At 36.3% G+C, this 25924-nt stretch overlaps 1 protein-coding gene across 6 annotated transcripts in view; it reads left to right on the forward strand.

Annotated features, from left to right (window-relative positions):
* The window catches only part of FER (FER tyrosine kinase), a 201410-nt gene that overhangs the window by 37575 nt on the left and 137911 nt on the right, over positions 1 to 25924 (forward strand). For all 6 annotated transcript variants that reach the window (XM_082337550.1, XM_082337551.1, XM_082337552.1 and 3 more), the window contains 5 exons: positions 5094 to 5277; positions 7805 to 7942; positions 8882 to 9001; positions 15661 to 15783; positions 21262 to 21451. In XM_082337550.1, the coding sequence (XP_082193676.1) occupies positions 5094 to 5277; positions 7805 to 7942; positions 8882 to 9001; positions 15661 to 15783; positions 21262 to 21451 (755 nt within the window). The remainder of the gene's footprint in view (positions 1 to 5093; positions 5278 to 7804; positions 7943 to 8881; positions 9002 to 15660; positions 15784 to 21261; positions 21452 to 25924) is intronic.

Here is a 25924-nt window from a genome sequence, read left to right on the forward strand (position 1 = left end):
AAGGGCATAAAAACCTGAGCTCTTCAGTATAATTATTTCTTTTTAATCCAAAATATGTATGACAATTTTCTGTATTTGCAATATTTATTTTCTGAAAGTCAGTTTCTTTGAGGCATTTGCAGTGTACATTGATACTTACTTAAAAAAAAAAGATGAACATTATGAGCTGAAATTTTTCTCAGTTGGTCTCAGTTGGTTGTCATATCCAGTTTCTGTTCTTCCATTCTAGGTGAATATGAGGCTACAAGAGACTTATACTTAGGATTCTAAGAACTCTGGAATAGCAAATCTGCCTTTTTAATAGAAAATACTCTAAACCATTTTTTTCTGAATGGCTCTGTTGTACCATATGTAGTAAATTCTTAAAAGAGTTTTTGTAAAAATTTAAATACTTGACTCTCTAGAATGTTCTAAAAAGAATGCCAGCTTTTTCTTTGCAAATGACAAACTTTCATAATTGAATTTTGCAAGCTTTATGATACTGTTTATGGCATGACTTGTTGTATACACAGTCAGTTTCTATAAACATTAAACAATTTTGTCAACAACTGATGGCAGTAGAATTATAATTAGATCTATTTATGAAATTCATTATACAGATAAAGAAAATTGGATGTTTTCCTCTGTGCTAATTGACATGTAGAACAACTGTGTACTCTGCCTCACTGCATTTTACTGCTTTAAAAAATAAATTACAATATGGAAATAATACCGTAGCTGTGTTTCTTGTATTAATTATAAGTTCAAAGGCTGTATTTAAAAGTTGAGTGTATATGATCATTTGATTTATTTTGCAATTGAGTGAGGTGTTCTCTTGTGGAATAGTGTATAGCAAAGGTATTTAGTCCTTAAGGCCGATGGGAATCATAGAATCATAGAGTGCTTTAGGATGGAAGGGACCTTTAAAGGTCATCTAGTCCATCCCCCCTGCAATTGGCAGGGACATCTACAACCAGATCAGGTTGCTCAGAGCCCCATCCAGCCTGGCCTTCAATGTTTCCAAGGATGGGCCATCTACCACCTCTCTGGGCAACCCATTCCAGTGTTTCACCACCCTCATTGTAAAAAATTTCTTCCTTATATCTAGTCTGAATCTACCCTCTTTTAGTTTAAAACCTGAAAGAGACATAGTATTGATAAGTCTCTTGTTATGTGGCTGTAATAATTTTTAGTCCAAATTTTTAGTTTAGTTTAGCTGTTGAACGCTGCTTGTTGTGGTTAATAGGTCAGAAGCCTATACTGGTGGTACACAGTATAATTTGACATATGCTGATTTTTGGTGAGCTGAAGGCTGATAGGGGATGTATTTTAAAGATCTGCATGGAGAAGTTGCAGGTTTTAAGCTCTTAAACTATGAGATATGGAGATAATTTTGGATTATATAATCTAGGGCATGCTTGAGTAGGGGTGGCCAAACATACAATAAACTCAAGAAATAATCCAGCATTTCTCTCTCTGCTACCACCTTGCCTCCCTCGTCCTGTTTCCCTGGCCAGTGTATCTCCCAAGGGAGTGGCCCAGGGCAAGCAAAACTTGGTGCTTCCAGCTCTGACTTCCAGCTGCCTCGTCCTCTCCTCTTTCATCCAGTCCCTATACTGTAACTACTACTTGACCTCTTCCCCTCCAAACCCTCTTCAGTCACCTTCTGTTATTTCCCCATGTTCACATGCCTCTTAATTCTCCAGAAAGACCTTATAGTGCATATATCTTGGTCTGCAGATGACCAGGTTGACACTGTAGCCTACTGTATTTAGAAACTGAGTGTGTATGATACTTTGATTTGTTCTGAAATTAGTTGAGGTTTTCTGCTGAGGAATAATGTATATAGAGAAGGAATTTAGTCCTCAAGGCAGATGCAAAAATTGGATTGTATACCATCCTGTTGTATTGGTACACTGGTGTTACCTACGGAGTTCCTGAGTCAGAAGTGCTGTCTCTTAGTTCTTAGTAGCTCTTCAGGAGCTTTTTGTGTACACATGTCCATTCACTATTAAACCACGTAGATTTTTCATGCTTACAGTAACTTTGACCAAAAGATTGCATAGGTTAGCTACATGCTAGTTGAAGAAGAATGTCCTTTGTTATTAACAACGTTCATACTATTTCCATATGATGCCTTAGAGTTGTTACATTGAAAGAGGTTGGGAAGGTCTGTTAACTGTGTGTCCTCTCTCACATGTTGCTCCCCAGTCACCTGGTGCTTCAGGAGTCCTCATTTTAGTCATTCCTTCCGGATTCCTTGTGTTTCCTACCTTTCTGATGCTTGATGCCCTTCTCTAAGCCTTTTTCATTTCAAATATGTCCTCCTTGACGTGAAGGAACTGCATACTGCTTTATGTGGATTTAATCAGTGACATAATAACACTGTCTAGTCCTTTGCTAAATAACATCTCGTCCAATGGCTGCTGAATGTTAACATTTCCATTGATCTTTCTGTACTTACCCCAAGATTTCATTTCTGAGTGCATTCAATAAGCTTACAACAGATTGCTGAGCTTGAATATTTTTTTTCCCATATGCATCTCTATAAATATTTACCCTATAATTTACCATTTTGTAGTTTAATCAGTACATCTTAAGTTTTTTTTCCTGGTTCTTCACGTTTGGTTACCCTGTTTGCTTCCTTCAGACAGCATCTTCATCATTATCACTTCATGTATCAGGACTCAGCTGATATTCCTGGGGCACTCCATTAGAGTGACTACTTCCTTCTGTGAAAACTAATCATAATATTTCAGCTAAAACTTTCTCAAGCTAGACACCATGCAGTCTTCATAATTTCTTATTTCATTTATTCTCTAACCTCTTCTTCTGACACCTCAGGAGAGATTCATTGAGTCTTTCATAAAGAGACATTTCAGCCTGGGAATCTCTGAAGGTCCTTCATAGTGAACACAGATGCAAAAAAAATCCTTTTTTTTTCCTACCAGCTCCTTTTATATAGTGACTGTCCTTTACATTTTCTGACAGGCTTGCTGCCTCCAATATATATACATTGGAGGATTTTTTACTGTTTTACAAGTTTTTCCCTCAACTTTTTTTTTTTTGATGTGCCTTAACATGTTGCTGTATTTTAATTTATTGGAGTTTACAGTCCTTTGTGTATTCCTCCTATGACACAATTTCAGCTTTTCAAGGTCTACTTTCAAGCTTCTGTTCTGCCACTTAGCTATGAATGCTTCTGTTTTCTTTTTTCTCAACTGCTTTGCGATAGGTGGCAGAAAAGTTAAAACACAATCTTTTTTATTACTTAAGTTATTTTAAGATTATAAGAAATGTAGTGGTCTGAACGAGATTGGTTTAGTTAGTGTATGTTTATCTGTGCAGGTAATTGTGAATCTGCACTTGATAATTGAGGATACAGGATTCATTTAAAATGTCTTTAGTTCCTGAAAAAGTAATGAGCAATTCATAAATATCAAGAAGATAACAAGGATATGAGTAAGACCTTATGTGTCTCAGTAAAGAATCATGTCAAAGTAATCTCATATCCTTTTATGACAAAGGCAATGCATGATCAACTTGAAAATATTCTAGTAGAGTTGCAAAACGGTTTGAATAAAGCTGCTTGGAGAATGGTTTTTAATGAGGTCCTGTCAGAATAATGTATCCTATGGGATATTGCAGGATATATGTTGAGATTAGGTTTGGGTGGTCTTCCAGTGTTTCATTACTTTGATTCAGAGTTTGTTTATTAAATTCCCAGGCATCCCTTGAAGGGATTGAAAGTGCACTGGAGGGCAGCTGTAGAGTTAAAAATAATTTGATAAACTGAGAGATGAGTCTCAAAAAAATAGTGTTACTTGGCAGGATCAGATGCCACAGCAAACGTAGTAATGCCATGTTTGTATGGTATTCAAAAAAGACATAACTTTTTTGTTTTTCTTTTTTTATTTTTTTTTTTATGAGCTAGAAGTATCTAGAATGTAAAGTTATTCCTTGGCTTTGAGCCTTGACTGAAGTTGCATTTGTGTAAGATTGTGAACTGGTCAACTGCAAAAAGACAACAGGACTTATAAGGGAGGACCTGTAGGTCTGTTAGTATGAAGTTTAGAAGATTGAGCAGAAGAGGAGAGTATGTAACCTAACACACAAAAGATGGATTGCAGAGGATGGTAGAATCTATTTTTCATACCCATGGCACATATGAAGTAAGTAAGGGTTTAAATTAAAGCAATAATGATTTACATTGGAGAGTGAAGGGGCAGGGAGGTGGGGGAGTGCTTTCAGCCAGCATAGCACTAGACCAGAATGGTATTAGGAAGTTGCAAAGTTATCTGTCATTGGAGATCTTAGTAAAATCATAAAAACATATGCCACATAGTTGTGCAGTTACTGTGGCAAAGAATAGAATAGGTGACCTCTTGAAGTACTTTGTAGCTCTGAGGTTCAGCATTGAACTGGTCTTGTCAGCATGAACTGGAGGACTTCTAGTCTTTAATAGTGTAGAGCTGAGATTGTAGAGCCAACCTCCTGATCAGGATACCAACAGTGATAAGGAAATGTTAAGCTGTAGTAGAGAAGGAGTACTCCTGTCCGTTTTGGACAGGAATAATAGTGTGAGAGTTCAGCTACTTATATGTAGCTTACACCATTGCTTTATTGGGATGATATGTAGCAATAGATTTTTTGCTCACAATAAATGACAGATTTTTAGTGTATCATGGATCTGACCTAGTAGGACATCTCTTACCTTTTAATTAAAAAATGTTTATTTGCTCTGAAACAAATAAAATATTAGCTTTGTTACAGTCATGTGTATGAGTTTTGTTCTTTATTCTTTATAGTTATATTATTTTTATACTTGTGTAGATAGTGTTTTAATATACTTTTAGATAAAGAATTCTCACATTTCTGCTCAAAGAAAAAACAGCATTTTTTTCTTACTTAGTCTTTTAATTAGAAAACCAAGACATTTGGTCTTACTAATGACCTGAAAACGGTCAGATTTTACCTTCTTCAGAGAAGTACCTTGAAAAGAGTACTGTAGAGAAAAGTGCAAACTTATAATAAATCTACTAGATTTATGTCGTCCACAAGTTTGTATACTTTTAAATCACGATGTGCATTTTTCTTTTTTTGTTTTCTCTTAGGAAAGGAGACTGAGAAAGCCAAAGATCGGTGTGATAAAGCCACTATGAAGCTTCATATGTTACATAATCAGTATGTGTTGGCACTGAAAGGAGCACAGTTACATCAGCACCAGTATTATGATACTACACTTCCTCTGTTACTTGATTCACTACAGAAGATGCAAGAAGAAATGATTAAAGCCCTGTAAGGTGTATTCTTATGTATTTTTAACTTGCGGAATTTTATATGTGTAGTATTCTGATTAACTTATAGGATCATTCAAAAATAATGAACTGTGATTAATTAATTATATACCAAGAGATAACAAAAAAAGGTGTTTTCATCTTTCAATTGACAATAATTGTGCATAGAAAAGTCTACCCAAATAATGCAGACAGTAGTTTTGAGTAGTTACTTAAACATTCTAGCAAGACACCATCTTCTCATAAAACTTTAAAATCTTACGGATTAACTGCAGTGTTTGTAGCTGAGCTCATGCTTTGTCCATCAGCTGGGATACTACAGCAAGTTTGTTGCCTCTCTGGTAGTCTTATTTTTATGAAATTCCACCAGCAACAAATTTGGTTTAAACTGGCCAACTGTCTCGAGCGTCATTGAGGAGGAGGGCCACGCAGATGCATGGTTAATCATATGTGTGGGAGAAGTAACGGTCATATAAACCTGACCTCTCTGTAAGGAATTCAACCTTAAAAATACAATTACCTTTTTCCTGAAAGATCACTTTTTACATCGTTACAGAAGATGTGCAAACTGATGATCTTGGAGAACAGATAACGAGGACTTTAGGCCTTCTTCTCTGGTTTGTAACCACCATGCTGCCTCTTTGTCTTTCCTGAAGAATGGGAGTTGGTTAGGGAATCTGTTCCGTAGGTCTTTTTCTGTGGTGTTATTTAAATCACTTAGCCTAAAAGAAAGGGCAGTTACTTTTTTTTTTTAGGTATTGTTCATTTAGGTGTGGGGCACTCTTTAAGTCATTTTCTTACCTTCACTGAAGGCTACATTCATCTTGACTTCAGTACACAGGAAGTGAGGGACAGTTGGGGATTTCACGCTTTACGTGCTTATGTGGTGCAGACACCATTAACTGCCGTATGAAGTATCATATTGATTCCTTTGATTCTTGTGCAGGTAATGAAATGAAATAGACCTTTGTGATAGTCTCTGTACAGTCCTTTTAATCTTCATTTTGTATGTAAAATCACAGCAAAAGGCTACAGTTAAATTTGTGTGCTGTAATTAAGGTGATTTTTCAGAATTTTGAGATATGATAATTCATTGAAGAGTTTTATGATGGAACAAGAACCTATTGTACCCACTCACCTTTGCTATGTCTGGAGTAAAAACCTGTAAAAAAATATTTTTGTCACTACATAGTCATTTTTTGTGAGATCTGAATGTATTGGAAAATTACTCCTTTCTGGTATCTTTGGTGTACAAAAAGACGTGGTGATTTCAGGTTAGAGCTTGATGTGGCCATCTGTATGAAACATACTTCCTTAATAATCCTGATTTTGCAGATGAGTTAGTTCGGTAAACTTGAAGAAGTGCAGATTAACATTGTTTTGTTTTGTTTTGGTTTGGTTTTTGTAATTGACATAGATTCCCTTTCTCTTCGATATGGCGTTACTGTAGTTGACATTCACCTATCTTTTCGTCACAGTCTTTGAACTGTTTTCTGGAACCTTTTCACACATGTTATTCACAGGCAAGGCAAGATGTAATGCCTTCTCTTGTCCAGTTTCTCCTCAGAAAAAGTAGTGAAAAAATCCAATCACATAACCTCTTTTACAGAGTAAGTGTAACTTGAGATCTTATTGAGGAAAAATCTACTGATACATTTTTCTCTGCATGTTCCTCTGGGCTGGCCAAAATTCATCAGAATTTTAAGAAAGCTCACCATACTTTAGAGCCTGGCATGCTAGCAAGTTTGCCAAAGATAAAAATGAAATAGGAAATTACAATGAGGGTTTATTTATGGAAAGCTAAAAATTAAAGAGAATGGGAGGGTGTTCTGAGGATGTGTCACTGGATTCTATTAAGAGTAGTGGCACAATATCACCCTTTCTTTTACCATTCCCTGTTTACTTGGTTTTTCCCACTCTCAGAAGCAGGTGAAGATAAAGCTGTGTGGCTTGTACTCTCTTAGAGCAACTTCTTGCTTGATTTTGTTTCATCTTGTAAATATATGCTTATTTTTGTCTGAATGACCAAATCATTAAATAAGTATATGAAAGAAGAGAGTTAAAACAATAAAGTAAACCAGTTTTTAAAGGAAAAGCGCACACTATTTTGTGACTCGTTTTACCTTATGCTAGAATATATTTATTTTGTCAGTCAGAATATAAAAAGCTTTAGTGTAGGTTATGACAAGCATGAGAAGTCCTTTGTGAAGAAGAGTGTCATCTGTGAGCTGTATACATTCCTTTTCCTTATAATAGCTACAGTTTTTAGTTTAGCTAGCCTGTAGTAGATGCACTGAAATCGATACAAGGAGCATGGTCTTAGAGACTTCTCACTTAGAGCCAAACTGTAAAGAAAAGGCCACAGTTGATCTGTTATTTCTTTGAGTAATGTATTTTCTTATTTTTTCCCTTTTTAGCCAGTTGCAACAAGAGTTTGTAGAAACAGCAAATTGAAAGTTTGAAGCTTCTTCAATGCCATCTATACCTTCAGTGCCATGTTATACACTAGAATTTTTTTTCCTCTCTAGAAAAGGAATCTTGGATGAGTATAGCCAGATCACCAGTCTTGTAACAGAAGAGATTGTGAACGTCCATAAAGAGATCCAGACGTCGGTTGAACAGATAGACCCTAACTCTGAGTATAATGACTTCATCGATACTCACAGGTATACATTTTCATTTTGATGTGCATGTGCATGCTTCTTGAGACAACCCTGCATTAAACTGCAATGCTGCTTAAGTGGTCAAAGTTGAATTTGTTTCTGTTTGGTTCCTTTTACGTTGTTACTTGTAAAGCTTTATCCTAGTTTGAAAATTGTTCTACTTGCATGTACAGAAAGCTGACTGAAAGTCAGGTTTTCAACCTGAATGTTTCTTTAACCATCCATCTCTTTGGCTGGCTCTAGAAAAACAAAATTCCAGTACATGTGAAGAGCCATAACTTTGGTACTGAGAGCAGACTGTACATGACAGTCCAGATTCAGTGTGAGCTAATTTACTGTGTATTTGGATGCAGTTTGCATTCTGGGCTAAACTAAGTTTCTCTGCTTTATTTCTCTTATTGTGCAAATTCTAGTTTAAGGTGAACTCTAGGTACGTCTGTGTACTCTGCAGGTGTTGCAAGTTGAGCAGTGTCTAAGACTGCAAAGTATGCAGATAATGCAAGAAAGTTTTTACTTTAAAAACAAACTGTATTTGCCATTTATTGAACTGTTACTCTGTATTAGTATATGCAGAAATAGTGTTCTAGGATAGAACTTCTTGCATTGTCTTTTTTGTTGTTATGTGTGAATTGATAATTGTCACGTGCAGGTTTATAGCAGGATCAGCTAAGAGTGGACCCATTCCCATTGATACCCCTTGAGAAACCCGGTTATGCTGTGATCTTGATTCAAAGAATTGTATGCCATTTTGTTATCTGATATGATTTTAAGACCATGTTCTTTATTCAAAGGAAAAAGAATATGTATCCAATTGCTACCTTTTATTTTATTTCATATGTAATTTTAACTGTATTCTAGTTATTAATTCAAAACATAATGGTTTGCTTTATGATCTACTCAGAGATACATGTTAATTTTGAAAATATTTATTTACTAAATTAGGTTATCAGAAGTTGTTGAACAAGAAATAGAGTTTGATACGTCTTTACTAGAAGAAAATGAAAACCTTCAAGCTAATGAGATCATGTGGAATAATCTAACAGCAGAAAGTTTACAAGTCACGTAAGTCTTTCTTTACAAGCCTTTCATCCTTTGGAAATGCTGTTATACATTATATCTGGACTCACTCAGATCATCACATAGCTGTGTCCTCAGTTTTAAGGTCCAGTTTCTAAAAATAAAATTTTCATGTTATAGACTCTTTCCCATGCTGTTTTTATTGTTCCTTTGCACAAAATAGTCCTTCCTAGTCCTCCTCGAAGCTTGCCAGCACTTTCAATATACGTTCCTCTCCTTGCTAGTTAATTTATGCAATACCCAAATCCATCATGAATCCTCCTTGGGAACATACTGATTCATCTTCCCAAAAGTGTTTCCACATTCAGTACGCTAGGAAAAATACTGAAATCTTTTGATGAAACCACTGAGTACAGTGATGTAGTCAGTGATTTAAATTGCCATGCAGAAAATTTTCATGAATATATTTATTTCACTTGTTTTTTAAATGTTTGCTTTTGTTTTCCAAAGGAAATCCTTATTCGTTATTATAAACTTTAAAATACATTAACTTATCAACACAGACATAGCTGTTGTATTGCATTTAATGGAGCTTTTAGCTATTCAGGGTGATAAACTACCTCTCTATGTATTTTGTTAAGATATTGTGTAGTTAAATCTTTTCATTACTTTTACCAACTTCACCTTTAATCATTTGTTACTGGGAAACGAATCTCCTGCTGAGGTTTTTATGTTCCTATCATGCTATCAACCTCCACTTTTGACATAAAATGGTTCGATGCAGTCGCTTGTGAGATTGCAACTATTAATTGTACATTTAAATTTTTTTACATTGATCATAGCAATTTAAAATGGAAAATTCAGAATTTCATTAGTTGATGATGTTTTTCTTGTCTCTACTGCATTTCAGTCCATGTTTGATTTATTTGATTTTTTTTATCCTTTAGAAAGCATAACTGATCCAAATAAGGTATCAATGGTGTGGTGTGGGGGGGTTTTTCAGTTTTCAAAAAATTTTCATTTCCTTAATCAAACTATGACCCTTATTTCCTCTAGGTTTTTCTGAGAATCAAAATCATAGTGAGTCCTAATAGCAGTGAGATATTTCAAACATAAACACATTGCAGTGTCTTCTGCAGATTATTCTAATCCCTGTGTTTTCGCAACATGACAGAATCTCTGGATTTTATTAATTCCTTTTCCAGGTCATTAATCATCCTCTCTTTTTTCCTGTGCAATCTGATTACTTTTTGTAAATTTATTCCTTAATAACTATTGAGATAACCTTTGTAATATGAAGTTTTAGCCTCCTTTGTCAGACTCCTCCTTTGTCCTGAAGCAGCTTCATCTTTCTTATGAAAGGATCCCTTGATGATTAAAGCCCGTCCCTTCCCTTTACACATGTTTCTGTTTATAATATGTTCTGCATCTTTACTAAATTGAGATTATTCCTGCTTAAACTATGTAAATGTTGTACATCTAGATGTACTTCAGCAAAGTAAAAGGAAAAATATATATACTAAATCTGCCTTTTCAATGTAATATTACAATTTTTCAAATATTCTGCCTTCCATAGCTCAAAAAGAGAAATAACTTCTTGTTTGGCTTGTCTTCTGTATCCCATTGTTTAGAAATAAGACATCAGCATGTCTAAGAGAAAGAGATGAAACGCTGCTTTTCTGGTAAATGATTCTGATGAAATGCATATTTGTATTTATGAATGTGTGTCTGCATGGTTGCCTACATATATACATTTTCAGTACAATTTTCAATGTGTCCTGTTACAAATCTTATATTTATCTACTTTAAATTGTTTTGTAAATTTGAGAGAGAAACTTTATGGTGTGATATTATTTTTGGAATGGGAATCAAATAGCTCTTTTAAGTGTTGCTGTCTTTAAGGTGTTCACTTCCTGGTATAGATTATACTCGGACTCTAAGCAAAAAAGTTTAACTGTATTAGATCAGACAAAAGATTGACCTAACCAACTTTCTTCTCTCTTCATGAGCCAGTGGGGAAAAGTCTAGGAAGGAGAACAAGAACAGGATGATCGTGCAATGCTGTTTCCATAGAATGATCTCTGTCTCCCGTAACTTTCAGCTCAGAAATGTTTTGAGACAGAAGTAGTATTTGTTTATAATAGCCTTAGGGGTAGTTTATAATAGCCTTAGAGGTTTTTTCTGTCCTGAATTTGTCCCATCAGTGTCAGTATGTACAAGTATCTGTTGTCCAAAGAATTTTTGGTCAACGAGTTCCAGAGGTTAACTTCATATTATGTGAACCTGCTACTTCTTAGTTTCCTTTTATGGCTCTTAAGCTCTTGTTTTGGAAGAGAATAGGAACAACCTACTCCTTTCCGGTCATGATATTGTAAACATCTGTCATACTCCTACTCTGTGATCTCTTCTTCAGAACCATCTTTAGCTTTAGTCTGTCCTTTCGCAAAACTTACTGATACCCATTATCAAGCTTGTCATCTTTATTTGCATGTTTTCAAGGTTACTGTATTGTTTTTGAGATGAATCACCAGAATTGCATGGGTAATCCAGATGCACAGTTTAGAAAAAGGCATAATGAGGTTTCCTGTATTCTTGTTCGGCTTTGTTTTTAACAAATCCTAGAGAATCGTTCTGTTTGATTTTCTGACAACTACAGTGTATCAAGCCAGTGTTTTCATGGAATAGTCTGCCATAATTCCAAGATCTCATTTCTAAATAAGTGGTAACGGTCAGCTTAGAGTCATTCAGTGCGTAAATAAAGCTTTGGATTGTTTTTCCCCCTATTTGCTTATTTCAATATGCATTGAAATCAATCTTCTAAATGACAGTCCAGTTTTTGAGTATCATAAGATCCAGAATAATCCTTTTGTATTCTTCACATTCAGGCCCTTCCGTTTACCTCAAATAACATTGTACAGTCAGCATTCTTTGTCACTTTTTAAACTGTCCTTTTATTTGGATTATTACAAACATATTAAGCAGTGCAGATTTTTGTGAAGCTCCACTAGCTCCTGGCACTGTAAAAAAGTGTTTATTCTTATCCTCTTTGTCCTTTTTTTAATTGCTTTTTAGTGCAGGTGAGAACCCTTCCTTTTATAACTGCTTAGTTCTCTGTAAGTGCCTTTGTTCATATACCTTGTTAACTGCATTTTAGATATATTTTGTTATAGTCTTGCTTTAAAACCACTACAGTCAAAAAAACCCCACAGGTATTTGCATCAGCTTACTGTGTATGACTAGAAGTTCACAAGTAAGATATTACGTCCTTTATCCATAGATAATGACTTTTAAAAAATCCCTTCTGTATGTGCTGAAATACTAGAAATGTGACTGTTGATCTTTAGTATTGAGATCATGGCCTTGGATCTTCAAAATACTACATCATTATGTTTCTGCAGAGGAGAACTACCCTCAGTATCTACCAAATATAATAAATCCACTATACACAGTGGATTTATTTCACAGACTTCTAATAGATTCAAAGATGTATATTGATTTGGAATAATAATTTTTGGTTGAATCAGTTGTTTTATTGGGTATGTGAGGGAAAAATGACAGCTTCACATACATTACTGTTTAAAGGTTTTAATAAAATATATTTTTAAGGAAACATGATGAGAAAACTGGCTCACTTTTATATTTTTAGGTAAGTTGATATTTATGAATAAAGTTTAGACAGAAGGAGGTAGTTAAATGTCAGTGTTAACTAGCTCACCTTTCTAAGTAATGAGAGAGGTATGATGTCTCCTGATAAGTGTTGACTGTCACTGACTGTCCTGGTTTCAGCTGGGATAGAGTTAATTTTCTTCCTAGTAGCTGGCATAGTGCTGTGTTTTGGATTTAGTATGTGAATAACGTTGATGACACACTGATGTTTTAGTTGTTGCTAAGTAGTGCTCACACCAGTCAAGGACTTTTCAGCTTCCCCTGCTCTGCCGGGGGCACAAGAAGCTGGGAGGGGGCACAGCCAGGACAGCTGACCCAGACTGGCCAAAGGGCTATGCCATCCCATGTGACGTCATGCTCAGTATATAAACTGGGGAGATTTGACTGGGGGGTGGTGATCACTGCTTGGGGATGGGCTGGGCATCGGTCAGCGAGTGGGGAGCAGTTGCATTGTGCATCACTTATTTTGTGTATTCTTTTATCATTATTATTTTTTTTTCTTTTCTCTTCCTCTGCTGTCCTATTAAACTGTCTGTATCTCAGCCCACAGGGTTTACTTTTTTTTTCCGTTTCTCTCCCCCGTCCCACTGGAGCGGGGGGGAGGGTGAGCGAGCAGCTGTGTGGTGCTCAGTTGCTGACTGGGTTAAACCAGGACACTGACTAATACTGAGGTATTCGGAAAAGCATAACAGAATAAAAGTTTATGCTTTGAAGATGCATGCATTGAAAACTGAGAGGAGGCAACCAAAATGAAGTAAGAGTTGATCAGTGGGCATATGAAATATCCAAATTAATTAAAAAAAAAAATCTTCTGAAATATAAGTTCTGTAAGCACAAACATTTATTTTTATTGCTATTTGAGGCAGAATGCTGCTAATGACTAACTAAATATGAAAGGCAGCTTTCCACATAGCCAGGACCTACTTTGAAGATGTCTGCTTTCTAGATTTTTTTTTGGTCTCAACTTTATGTGTTCTTATGCCATTGAAACCTGACAATTTGGGATTGTGTGGTTGTTAAAGCTAAATAAGGATTATAGTGACTAACTAGTTAGTAATAAAAACCTTTTTATAAACTGATTTTATCAAGGAGGCAAATATGAGGCCACAAGAAACTTCCTTTCATAAACCACAACAAAGACGATCCAAAGCAGATGCAGAGATGTCAGTTCTAGCCAGTTTGAGTGAAAATTATTGTTTAAAACAGAAAGTAGAGGTTGAATACAAGGAGGCAAGTTTAGTTTAGTGTGTACATGGTTGCTTTATTTTGTTTTCTCTAAGATAAATACAAACATCCTAAAGTATCTCAGAAGTTTTAGGGAGAACTATATCAATTTTCTATTTCAACCTGATGCTGAAATATAAAATCTGATATTTTTGAAATGGTAAAATATTTTAATATGTTGTTTCTGCATATATACACTCATAACTTCTAGTGATGAACAATCTTATTAGTTTGGTTTTAATTTCTTGAATACTGGTGCTTGATCATTAGATGTAACATCTGCTTCCTGTAAATCAATTGTTAAGCCAATACAATGTTGATTAAAATTTTGCTTAGACAGCTGATCAAAAAGCAGTATCTGCAGTTACAAAATTGGTAATTACTTTTTTAGCAAGGTATTAAAAGAAAGAAGTTAGTTGATATTAAATTGGAGATCCAGGGTAAGAAAATTGTAATTTTTGAGAAGTTCAGCATACAAATTGTGATAGCCTAAAAACAACAAAAATGTTTATTAAAAAGGGAGCTGTGAGGATATTACTTTGAGAGAAATGTTTTAAGTATTTCCCTTATTGCAAAATGAACACGTACAGATGCTTGTTCATTTGGGAAATAAACTTCTGTCGTTCACTATATGGCTTTTTTATAGAAATTTAAGTCTTCCAAGATAAGATCCACGACTATCTGAATAAAGAAGATGTTTAATCAGTGTTGTATAAAATATGTCAGGAGGAGAGAGAACTAATTCAATGTCTAGAATCAAATCATTAAGTTTGGTATATATGGACATGGAACGTGACTCCTAGATATCTAGAGTCCATGTAAATTACTCTCAGTTGACCTGTGCCACTCCCCAATCTGGAATGGTTTTGGGCAATAGATCTATGCAGTGGTAAGTACTATATGTATTTTGCCTTTGTTCCACCTTCAATAACTTTTTTATTGAAATTGGGCTTGAAAATACAGGGGAAGCAGAGTAAGATAGTTAAAGATGGCTAGATGAATACCAAGAAGGAAATGAGGTGTACATATTTATTTATTTATTTTTAAAAAATTGTTCTCCTGGCTTAACAATTACTTGAAGTCTACATATTTTGATACGCATTTTAGAAGCCATCATTATGTGAGTCATTTATCTCCATTGTTCAGAGCGCAAATGTTAGTGAACATTTGTTGACTTTTTGGTTATCGGAATGTTTGCCAGCATAATTGCAAAGTTTCAGTAATGGTTTTAATGTGCAATAACCCCTTCTTGTTCTTGTATTGAGTATTGTTGTACAAGTTTTATCTTTCCTTTGGATTAACCATTACAAAAATTGTGTGGCTTTAAAAAAGTTAATTGTAGAGAAAAATATACAGATCACTCTTAACAGAAAGCGTCGATTTGTATTTTTGTTATTTCTAGAGGTGAATACAGCCCAACTACTGATTCTGTGTATGTATTTAACGTGTACTTCAGGAGTTGGAAGGCTTTCATCTTTCATAAAGCATCTCATAAATTAGCAATATATTAGGACGGCATTAATTCACAGGACTCATCACACATTCTGGAAAAAAAATTCTTGATAGGAGAGTCTGCAGGCAGCATATCATTCTGTAACCTTGTATATATACAGAGGATAGTATGGGATCTGTAATAATACAGGTTAATAACATAATATAAAGGTATATCCACAGAAAAAGATCACCAAGCACTGAGTAAGATAATTTAAAGAGTAATGCTCCTTTTCGTCTTCAAGAAAACAAAAATACAATGTTCCCAAATATAAACAGTTTCTATATTAACAACATGGGTTTCTGAAATCTATGTCTTACAGGTTAAAAACAGTAATAGAAGAACTGATTCAGACACAGCAAACCCTTTTGAGCAAAGAGGAACTTGTGTTGGAACTAGAGAAAAAAATAGAAGAGTCCTCTAAGACTTGTGAAAAGAAGTCTGAGTAAGTCAAAAAGAAATTTCAAAATATAGTAATTTGAGGAAAAAGCATCTATAATGCAATTCCTAAGACTTAAATAAGAAATATCCTCCACTAACCTTGTTCTGCTTTTGTGAGAAGTGATTATTGTGAAAAGCAATAAGTTAGTTTCCCATCTCTAAAATAACCCTTACCCACTGCAGATCCTAATTTACTGGAGAACTGATTCATTAGTTTAATGTAATTTTTCTGTTAGTATAATGTAATTGTCATAGCGTTGGGATGGCTCAAGAACTGGACCTTTGGTTAGCATTATAACTTCAGCTTGATGGAAGAAGAGGAGTGTACTGGTTTTGGCTGGGATAGAGTTAATTTTCTTCATAGTAGCTAGCGTGGGACTGTTTTGGATTTGTGCTGAAAACAGTGTTGATAATACAGGGATGTTTTTGTTATTGCTGAGCAGTGCTTACACACAGTCAAGGCCTTTTCTGCTTCTCACCCCACCCCACCAGTGAGCAGGCTGGGGGTGCACAAGAAGTTGGGAGGGAACACAGCTGGGACAGCTGACTCCAACTGACCAAAGGGGTATTCCATACCATATGATGTCATGCTCAGCATATAAAGCTGGGGGAAGAAGGAAGGGGGGGACGTTCAAAGTTATGGCCTTTGTCTTCCCAAGTAACTGTTACACGTGATGGAGCCCTGCTTTCCTGGAGATGGCTGAACACCTGCCTGCCAATGGGAAGGACTGAATGGATTCCTTGTTTTGCTTTGCTTGCGTGTGTGGTTTTTGCTTTACCTATTAACTGTCTTTGTCTCAACGCAGAGATTTCTCACTTTTGCCCTTCCGATTCTCTCCTCCATCCCACAAGGTGGGAGTAAGGGAGCGGCTGTGTGGCGCTTAGTTGCCGGCTGGGGTTGAACTGTGACAACGAGGTGCTAATAATTTTGTGAAAGACTTTCAGAGTCATGTGCAAGGCATACTCTTTCTTATGCAATAATATGTTTGGAACTCATCAGGTTAAGTTCATTCTTTGTTACATTTTCTTTACAAAACTGAATGTAGATCTGATACCCTGTAGTACTGCATAGTAAATAATGAAGGTGGGGGATTAATGAGTGTTTCACAGTGCCATAAATAAAACATTGCTATAAAAAAATCATTCCTGGGCAAGATCTTTAGGTTTTTTTCTGCCTCTGGTTAGAAAAAATATTCACATCCCAGTCTAAACTGAAGTTAATACAACAGATAAAGAAGCCTTATATCTGTAGTGATGTTTTTCTGATATTTCATAGAATCATAGAATACCAGGTTGGAAGGGACCTCAAGGATCATCTGGTCCAACCTTTCTAGCACAATCTAGACGAGATGGCCCAGCACCATTTCCAGCTGAGTCTTAAATATGTTCAGCGTAGCAGAGTCAACCACTTCCCTGGGGAGATTATTCCAATGATTGACTGTTCTCATTGTGAAAAATTTACCTCTCGTGTCTGATCAGAATCTCCCTGGGAGTAACTTGTACCCATTACCCCTTGTCGTCACCATCTGACTCCTTGTAAAAAGGGAGTCTCCATCTTCTTTGTAGCTCCCCTTTAAGTACTGGTACATGGTGATGATATCCCCTTTAAGTCTCCTTTTCTCAAGGCTGAACAAACCCAGCCCTCTCAGTCTATCCTCACACGGCAGGCTTCCCAGACCCTTGATCACCTTGGTGGCCCTTCTCTGGAGCCCCTCCAGCCTGTCCACATCTTTTTTGTATAACGGGGACCAGAACTTTACACAGTATTCCAGGTGTGGCCTGACAAGCACCAAGAAGAGTGGAATAATGACTTCTTTATCTCTGCTGGTGATGCCCTTTTGGATGCAACCCAGCAACCTATCGGCCTTCTTGGCCGCAGCAGCACACTGTTCACTCATATTGAGCTTCCTGTCCACCAGGACCCCCAGGTCCCTTTCCACAGAGGTGCTCTCTAGCCAGGTAGATCCCAGTCTGAGCTGCACTCCTGGATTATGTTTGCCCAGGTGCAAGACCCTACACTTGACCTTGTTAAAATTCATAAGGTTCTTGTTAGCCCACTCTTCTAGCCTATCCAGATATTCCTGCAGGGTGGCCCTCCATTCCGGAGTGTCTACTTCCCCGCTCAATTTGTTGCACTCAATATTTGCACTCAGTATATCCACTCAATAATTGTTGCAAGCCGTCATAACCTTACTAACTTGGTCATAAATATTAGTTTACAATACCAGTGAATTTGAATGCAAGTCCTCAGGTAATCCTGTCTTCATTCACTGAAGAAGTCTTGAAGCTCTTTGTTGAAGGCATCTTGTCACTTGATACATTGGATAGTATTTCATTCATATCCAAAACTTTATGTATGTATGTGATATCAATGTTTTAATTAGATACTTTCCTTTGGTGTTCACATGTACTCACAGTATGTTTTTCAGTTTTTTGGTTCTTGACCTGCCTTCCTTGCTACACGATACTTAAAAGATAAACTGCATTTGAACTAGATGAGTTTTGTGGTGTTTTTTTCTTTTCCCCTCTCAGTATTGTTTTGTTATCAGTTCTCTCTGAAAATAGTTCAGACCATCCCTGTGTTTCTGGCTGTGGGTAGGCTCCTTTGACTTATTCTGTAGCAGGTGTTTGCAGCGTTGAGGAGATGATTTCAGTTCAGACTGCACCAGTACCTGTAGGTCTTCTTAAAAGGCATGAAATCTGGATTAGATTTCTAGTTGTAAGATAAAAGTTTCCCTGAAATCACCTCAGTTCTGATTTGTCATTTGTCATGGCTTCCTCCAACAGACCCCGTTTTCAACTTTAGACTGCAGTGCAGAGTGATCAGAGTGTTTTTGCACATACTTATAGTCCCTAGAAGATCTTGTCCAACTGTTGTATGTTCTTGGCTGCTGTCATAGCATATGGCACTGGCCTCAGTGCTGCAAGGCAAGGTGAAAGGTAAAGGTAGTTGAGCAATTAAAAAAAAAAAAAAAGCTTGCCTCTTAAGCCAGAGGTCATTCTGTTGGTGCAATGCAAGTCTATCTTCAGGAAAGAAAGTGAGGAGGTCCACTCCAAATGCAAGAGCTCTAGACTCTATGTTGTTGTTGAGCCGCACCCAAGGTGCTCAGGTTTGCCCTTCAGTGCTGAAGAAATTTCCTTGTCTGCTTTATCTGGGCAAAATGATGGTAAAAGTCTGCAAAATCATGTTTTCTGTCTCTTCACTTGAACCAGTTTGAACTTCAGCTTTCTCCCTGCTTCGTTCTGACACAGCTTCAGTACCACAAGTTCTGAGTTGTTTACTGACTTTGCAGTGGCAGTCTGAGTTGGGACATGAAAGCATTTCTTGGTGTCTAATTCTGGCAACACTACAAACTGATCTCTGTGTGTACTGCACTTTTTCATTAGAAGTGTATCTCCAGGCCTCTGATTTTGTGTTCCTCATCAATATTTAGCTGTATTGGTACTATTGTCATGGCATCAATATCCCTTTCTGCCTTCAAATGACAATATCACCTGCAGCACAGACAGTGTTTTAATTACATTTTATTTATACATGTGTATGTCAAGCATACCATCTTCCCTCCTGACATGATAGCATGTTGAATATTTGCGTGTTGTTTTGGTTCACCTTTTTGCCACTTCCCAACCCGTTGCCCTCTTCTGGTCTTGCAAGGACTCTTCACACAAGATCTCACTTTGTGGGGTTGCTAGTAGCTTTTGGTAGCCACAAGGTCTACAAAGTTTGCGCTCATGAAAGCCATAGGCAAATAATTTTACAGATTCTAATTCCTCATGCATAGATGGAATGAGGAGCATTCTATGTTGGATTCGGGTAAACTGATTAGACATTAATCCATCTTGCCACAGTTCAGGAAAGAGAATAGCTTGTAACTTTTAACTTGCAGGGTATGTCTTGTTATCTCTGGATCATGATGAGTTGAAACCATTTAGTGTTTGGGATGTTGTCATTCTAGCCAATGTGTATTTACCAAAACCCTGCAGATGGTGGAAGGCCATAATTTTCACAGGATGATCTCTTTTTTCTCTCATAATGAGGACCAGATGAAAGAACATTATCTTGAGGATAATGCCAGGATAATTGTTCATTTCTTTGTGTGATGCTCTTAAATGTGTGCAGTCTCATGCCAAACCTCAGTTTCAAGTCCTCTAATTGTGTCTTCGTACATCATACTTATCCTTTTTACATGAATGATCATCCTGCTGGTTGTAAGGAGTTCTGTTCTTCGGTGACTTGGTACAATGCTTATCTATAGGGATATGATTTTTATCTTTTCCTGCCAATGAGGATTTTATGACAGATGGTTCCCATCTCACTTTGGAACCTGTTTGAATAGTCATTTGGCTCAGCATCAGTTTGTGAAGCAACAATCTCAATATCAATGACTTTTAAGTTTCTTCTTTTCTCCAAGTGTAGGGCCTGCAGGAGGGTTTGTCTTCCAGGGATTATCCTGAAGATACAGAGCAACAGAATACTGTGATTTTTCTTTATGCTACCCTTATTCTTCATAGTTCTGGTCCCTCTACTTCCTTCATCTGTTCTTGCAGACTGTGAGAACTCTGCATCTTTCTATAGACCACATGTTGCTGTGCTCCAGTTGAGTGCTTATAAGGGTGTCTGTATTGTACTGTGGATGGTTCTGTCTGTTAGGCAGCTTCTGTCCATCTTTGGGTCTGGCAGTTCTTGGGGATAATGGAGTCATCTACGTACCTACATCTACCTACATGTAGATGTTCTAAGCGGTCTGCTTGTCCTTCAGTAATGCTTGAATTATGTCTGTCTAGAGTATTCAGGGGCATGAGGGGCATTCATGAGCCATAAAAACATGCAGAAGACAAGAAAAAATTGCTTTTAGCTCCTCATGGAGTTCAATTTATTTAGCTTCATAAGAAGAATGTTAGACTGCAGTCCAGAAATACTTAGGCAGTAGAGGACCTTTCAGTCCAGAAGAGACAACAGATAACTCTAACTTGACACCAGATGAATTTATACTGGATGTAAGGTGAGTTTAATAGTGCAAATTATTATTACAACAACTATGTGGATTGCAGTGGATTTCTCATCACTGGAAATCATAATCTAAATATGTATTCCTTCTCTAAAGGATGAGGAACCCTAGTGTTTATAAATTCAGTCAAAAATGGACAAAAATTGTAGTTTCATCTGTATTTATTACGGCATAATTTTTGTGATAGATTGAGAAAAGAGAATGGCAAAGTAGGTGTTTGCTTGCATTGTCTTGTAGCTTTGAAAATTTTCTAGAATTGCTTCATGTGTTTATGCCTTTGAACAAATAATTCTGTTGAAGAATTTTCATGCTCTTATAAAAGTTTAGTAAAATTTCCTTTGTTAAATGAATGGGTAAAGTGAAAAAATGAAAAACAGATTCCAGTATTGAGTATTTTTTTTTAGCTTTTATGAAACAAAATATGTATTTTAAACCATGTATATTTTTAAATTGTTTGTTATTTTTCTCTGCAGTATTGTACTCTTGCTGAGCCAAAAGCAAGCGCTGGAAGAACTTAAGCAAACAGTTCAGCAATTAAGATGCTCTGAGGCAAAATTTGCAGCCCAGAAAGAACTACTGGAACGAAAGGTTCAAGAGAATGATGGGAAAGAGCCACCACCTGTAGTGAATTATGAAGAAGATGCCAGATCAGTCACTTCTATGGTAAGTTTTACATCTGTTTTACTGAATTGTGCAGCCTTGCTATTGTACTTTAGTCCTGGGATCAGAGTCTCAAGATACTTACAGGGATGACTGAAGTAAATAAACTTCACTTTGCATTTGTGGAGACTTGTTCAGAAAAACAGTTCAGTTGTGTGGTTTTTTTAAGTTGCAATAACTTGTAACACCATCTGTGTGTCTGTGGACTTGGTTTGGTCTTCTGCACACTTGATGCTTAGATTCTCATTAGATTGTTTTATAATCACAAGTGTAAATCTTTAAATAGATTTAGTAAACATGACTGAGTAGCTATTGATAATTTCATTGGCTGTGTTGAAAAAATACATTCACAGTTGCAGAAAGAAAACTAACAGTAAAAGCTGTTGGAATCACTGCACATATTGTGTAACTGAGAAATTAATTTTATGTACTGTAATTACTCTTTTGTTTAAACAGAAACAAACACTGTTTTCTTTGCAATTTTTAAATGTTTACATGCTCAATAATCAAAAGGAACTTTTTTTGTGCTATTGATGACACCCCATGTAATTTAAATAAGTACTTTACTTTGCTAATATTTTGTGTGACTTCCTTTTCTCAATTCTATGCAGCTATGTTTAGAGATAGTAGGCCACATAAAAAAGCAAACAAACAGTACCCGTTTACTAAAGGGACAAGCAGTAGTGTTTGCTTTTATGGATTAGGTTTGACATATATGAGATGCATGTGGCTTGTTTTCTTTAGAGGTTTAGCCTGCCATTTCTTTTGGCCCACAGAACAGTAGCTCAGTGAAATGATAATGAAATGGTAAATCTGAGAGGAATGCTTTTCTTTTCTCTATTTGTGGAACCAAGTTTGGTTTTTCTTCCATTCCTGTTCTACATTTATACTTAATTGTCAGTATTCTCTTTTTTCCACTATTGCTTTTTAATATTTACAAGGCACTAGCAGGTGGTTGCCATTTTCACTGGTACAAAACATTATTTTATAAAGCATGTATGCTGGTCATGATCTAGGAGGAGTTGATAAAACACCAAAAGATGGAGAAGGAGAAAGGAAGGATCAGGATAATGATTGTGAAAGATTAGGAGGCTTGGATTCTTTTTGAGGTAGGCTATCTTGTTAGTTATTTCATGTAATATCCTGTAGTAGTGCTAGTGAGTATTGTCTGTTAGGGTTAGTTGAGATGATGAGTCTTGTCAAGAGAATGGTATTCTTCCACCTCAGTTCAAGATGACTAAAGTTTGTCTTCTAGTGTCCAAATCTCTGTTTCAGTGGGTGGGAGAAAATAATCCTTGCATACATTTATAATACACAGTGAAGATTTCTGACCTCTTAATTTTTTTTGGAATAAGTTATCTATGATAATTTATCTTTTTTTTTTTGCTGGAGGAGGTACATACTGAGATTTCTAGAATGATGCAAGAAATACATTTTTGCATATATTAAATGTACTGTGAGTAAGAAAAAATGTCACTATTTTGGCTTCAAAGGATTTAGTCTTATAATTTGTATGTACCATGGAAAATAACGGAATATGATGTAAGTGCTGGGTGATTTCCCTTGAATAAGTTATTTAAGACAGGCAAACACCACTTAAGTTCTGTTTAACTATTAAGTTGATATACTGTGCTAGTAAAATTGACTAAAAAGTGGTAGATACCACTGCATTCTAAATTAAACTTTTTTCAAATTGCTGTACCTTGAGAGGGCAGTCTTCACTGTATCTCAAGATGAAAAAATAATACACTGATTGGCTGTTGGTATAAAAAAGCATTCTGGTGATTTTTGTATTTTTTTTAGTAAAACTCCTTAAAATTATACAAGTGTTAAATGATCAGAAATGAAATGTTCTTTCTGCTGATGCTCATCCTGGTATAATTCAGGAGGCCTGGTTTTTGTTCCGCGATAAATCCATTTAGGTTTCTCCTCTTCATCTAAAAGCAGTTCACCTAAATGTTGTCTGATACTACATTTGAGTGTGGTTATTTATTCCTCTTCAGAAATGAATCGTAATCACTTGTTTTACATATTCTTTTCCCAAGAATGACAAAATCATAATTGGCTTGTATTGTGAGCATGCATATGAAGTACATTTTCATGTATTCAATCACAAGTGAACTTTTTTTGGTAATTTAAAATTATAAATATGATATATGAAACAACTTTGTAAAGTTTCATGTCTCTTTAAGTATTTATATGGTGTCATATAAATACAGCCAATTTCATAGTGGAATAGTGGTGTCCCTCAGGGGTCTGTTCTGGGGCCAGTGCTGTTCAATATCTTCGTCAATGACATAAACAGTGGGATCAAGTGCATCCTCAGCAAGTTTGCAGGTGACACCAAGCTGAGTGGTGCAGTTGACATGGCTGAGGGACGGGATGCCAGCCAGAGGGACCTGGATAAGCTCAAGAAGTGGGCCTGTGTGAACCTCATGAGGTTCAACAAGGACAAGTGCAGGGTCCTGCACTTGGGTCGAGGTAATCCTCAGTATCAACACAGGCTGGGGGATGAAGGGATTGAGAGCAGCTCTAAGGAGAAGGACTTGGGAATACCGATAGACAAAAAGCTGGACATGAGCCAGCAATGTGCCTTCGCAGTCCAGAAAGCCAATGGTATCCTGGGCTGCATCAAAAGAAGCATGGCCAGCAGGGTGAGGGAGGTGATTCTGCCCCTCTACTCCATGTTGGTGAGACCCCACCTGGAGCACTGCGTCCAGCTCTGGAGTCCTCAGCACAAGAAGGACATGGACCTGTTCGAGAGGGTCCAGAGAAGGGCCACAAATATGATCAGAGGGATGGAAGATCTCTGCTATGAGGAAAGGCTGAAAGAGCTGGGGTTGTTCAGCCTGGAGAAGAGAAAGCTGCAGGGTGACCTTATTGCAGCCTTTCAATACTTTAATGGGGCTTATAAGAAAGAGGGGCACAGACTTTTTAGCAGGGCCAGTAGCAACAGGACAAGGGGTCCAGTAGTTTTAAACTAAAAGAGGTTAGATTCAGACTGGATATAAGGAAGAAATTTTTTACAGTGGGGGTAGTGAAACACTGGAACAGGTTGCCCAAAGAGGTGGTGGATACCGCATCCTTGGAAACATTCAAGTACAGGCTGGATGGGGCTCTGAGCAACCTGATCTAGTGGAAGATGCCCCTGCCCATTGCAGCGGGGTTGGACTAGATGACCTTTAAAGGTCCCTTCCATCCCAAAGCATTTTATGATTCTATAGTACGCAAATTGTTTTTTTTCCATCTCTTACATTAGGTAAGTACAATAGAATGTACAATACTAACAAGGAATGAAATTCTGAAATGCTGTTTGATGTGTTTTTATAGACACTGTGTGTGTTATAACTTGCTTTGTTTCCTTGGTTTTTTTTACTTCTGTTAACTGTAGGAAGTTTCATATTTTATTAGTGTCTTCAATATGGTTTGGTTTGGTCAATATATTTTATTGTTTGTAGCATGTTAGCTGTGTATTGGTGTTCATGTGCACATTTTAAGAAAAAAGGAAATTGCTGGATAGCTCTGTTTTGTTCAATCATGAAAGCATAGCAAAGACCTAAAACAGTAATATTTTTGGCCATTCCTGAACATTGTATGTAACAATTTTGGCATCATATGTGGAAAAATAAAACATATTTTCTTGTTTCTAGCATTTATACATTTTTACTGAGATAACCATGCAAGACAGATAATTTTAATGCTGAAGGTGCTACAAGTTTAAGATAATGTCTTTGAGCTCTTTAGAGTTATGCAGTTATGATACTATGCACTATGTAATTGGGAGAATCATAGTTAACTTTTTCTTCTATACTTATATTAAAGTAAGGAGATAGATACAAAGAAAAAGCTGGTTATTCCTGGTAAACAGCTGTTTTTTTGCCAAGATATTGTGTTATGCAAATTGTTATATATTATGCCACTTTACAAAAATCAGCCAATAACTGGAAGCTTGAACTAACTTTGCAGTGTTTAGGTGTTCAAGTCAATGGATGTATGGCCTATCATTTGTCTTAAGATACATATGCTATTCTTGCTATTAATATTATCAACAGAGCATGGCAGTAGTTCACCATAATTAAAACAAAGGAAACAACAACAGCAAAACTTTTCTATGTCTGTGATCTGACTAGAAATAAAGACATCAGGAATATTTCGAATATTGCAGTGCCAGTTTAACATTTACTCAGGTAGTTAAGTACAATGACGGTGATTTTCATTTCATAGTAAGACTTCAAAAGTACAACATCAGTATTGACTTGGAAATAGTTACAGGATAGGAAATCTTCAGGGACTGCTTAAGCCTGGCAATGGATTTAGTTAATATGAAATAGTAATTAATTTTTTTTAGCAATAATACAGTGAAATCTGTATGCTACATTAATATGTCTTCTCCTTTTTCCTTACATGGTAAAAACAAATATTATAAAGGTGCACACCTATTATTTTTAAAAATATGTATTTAAAATTGTATGGTTT

Source organism: Platalea leucorodia (assembly GCF_965183815.1).
Source record: "Platalea leucorodia genome assembly, chromosome: Z".
Lineage (NCBI taxonomy): Eukaryota > Metazoa > Chordata > Aves > Pelecaniformes > Threskiornithidae > Platalea > Platalea leucorodia.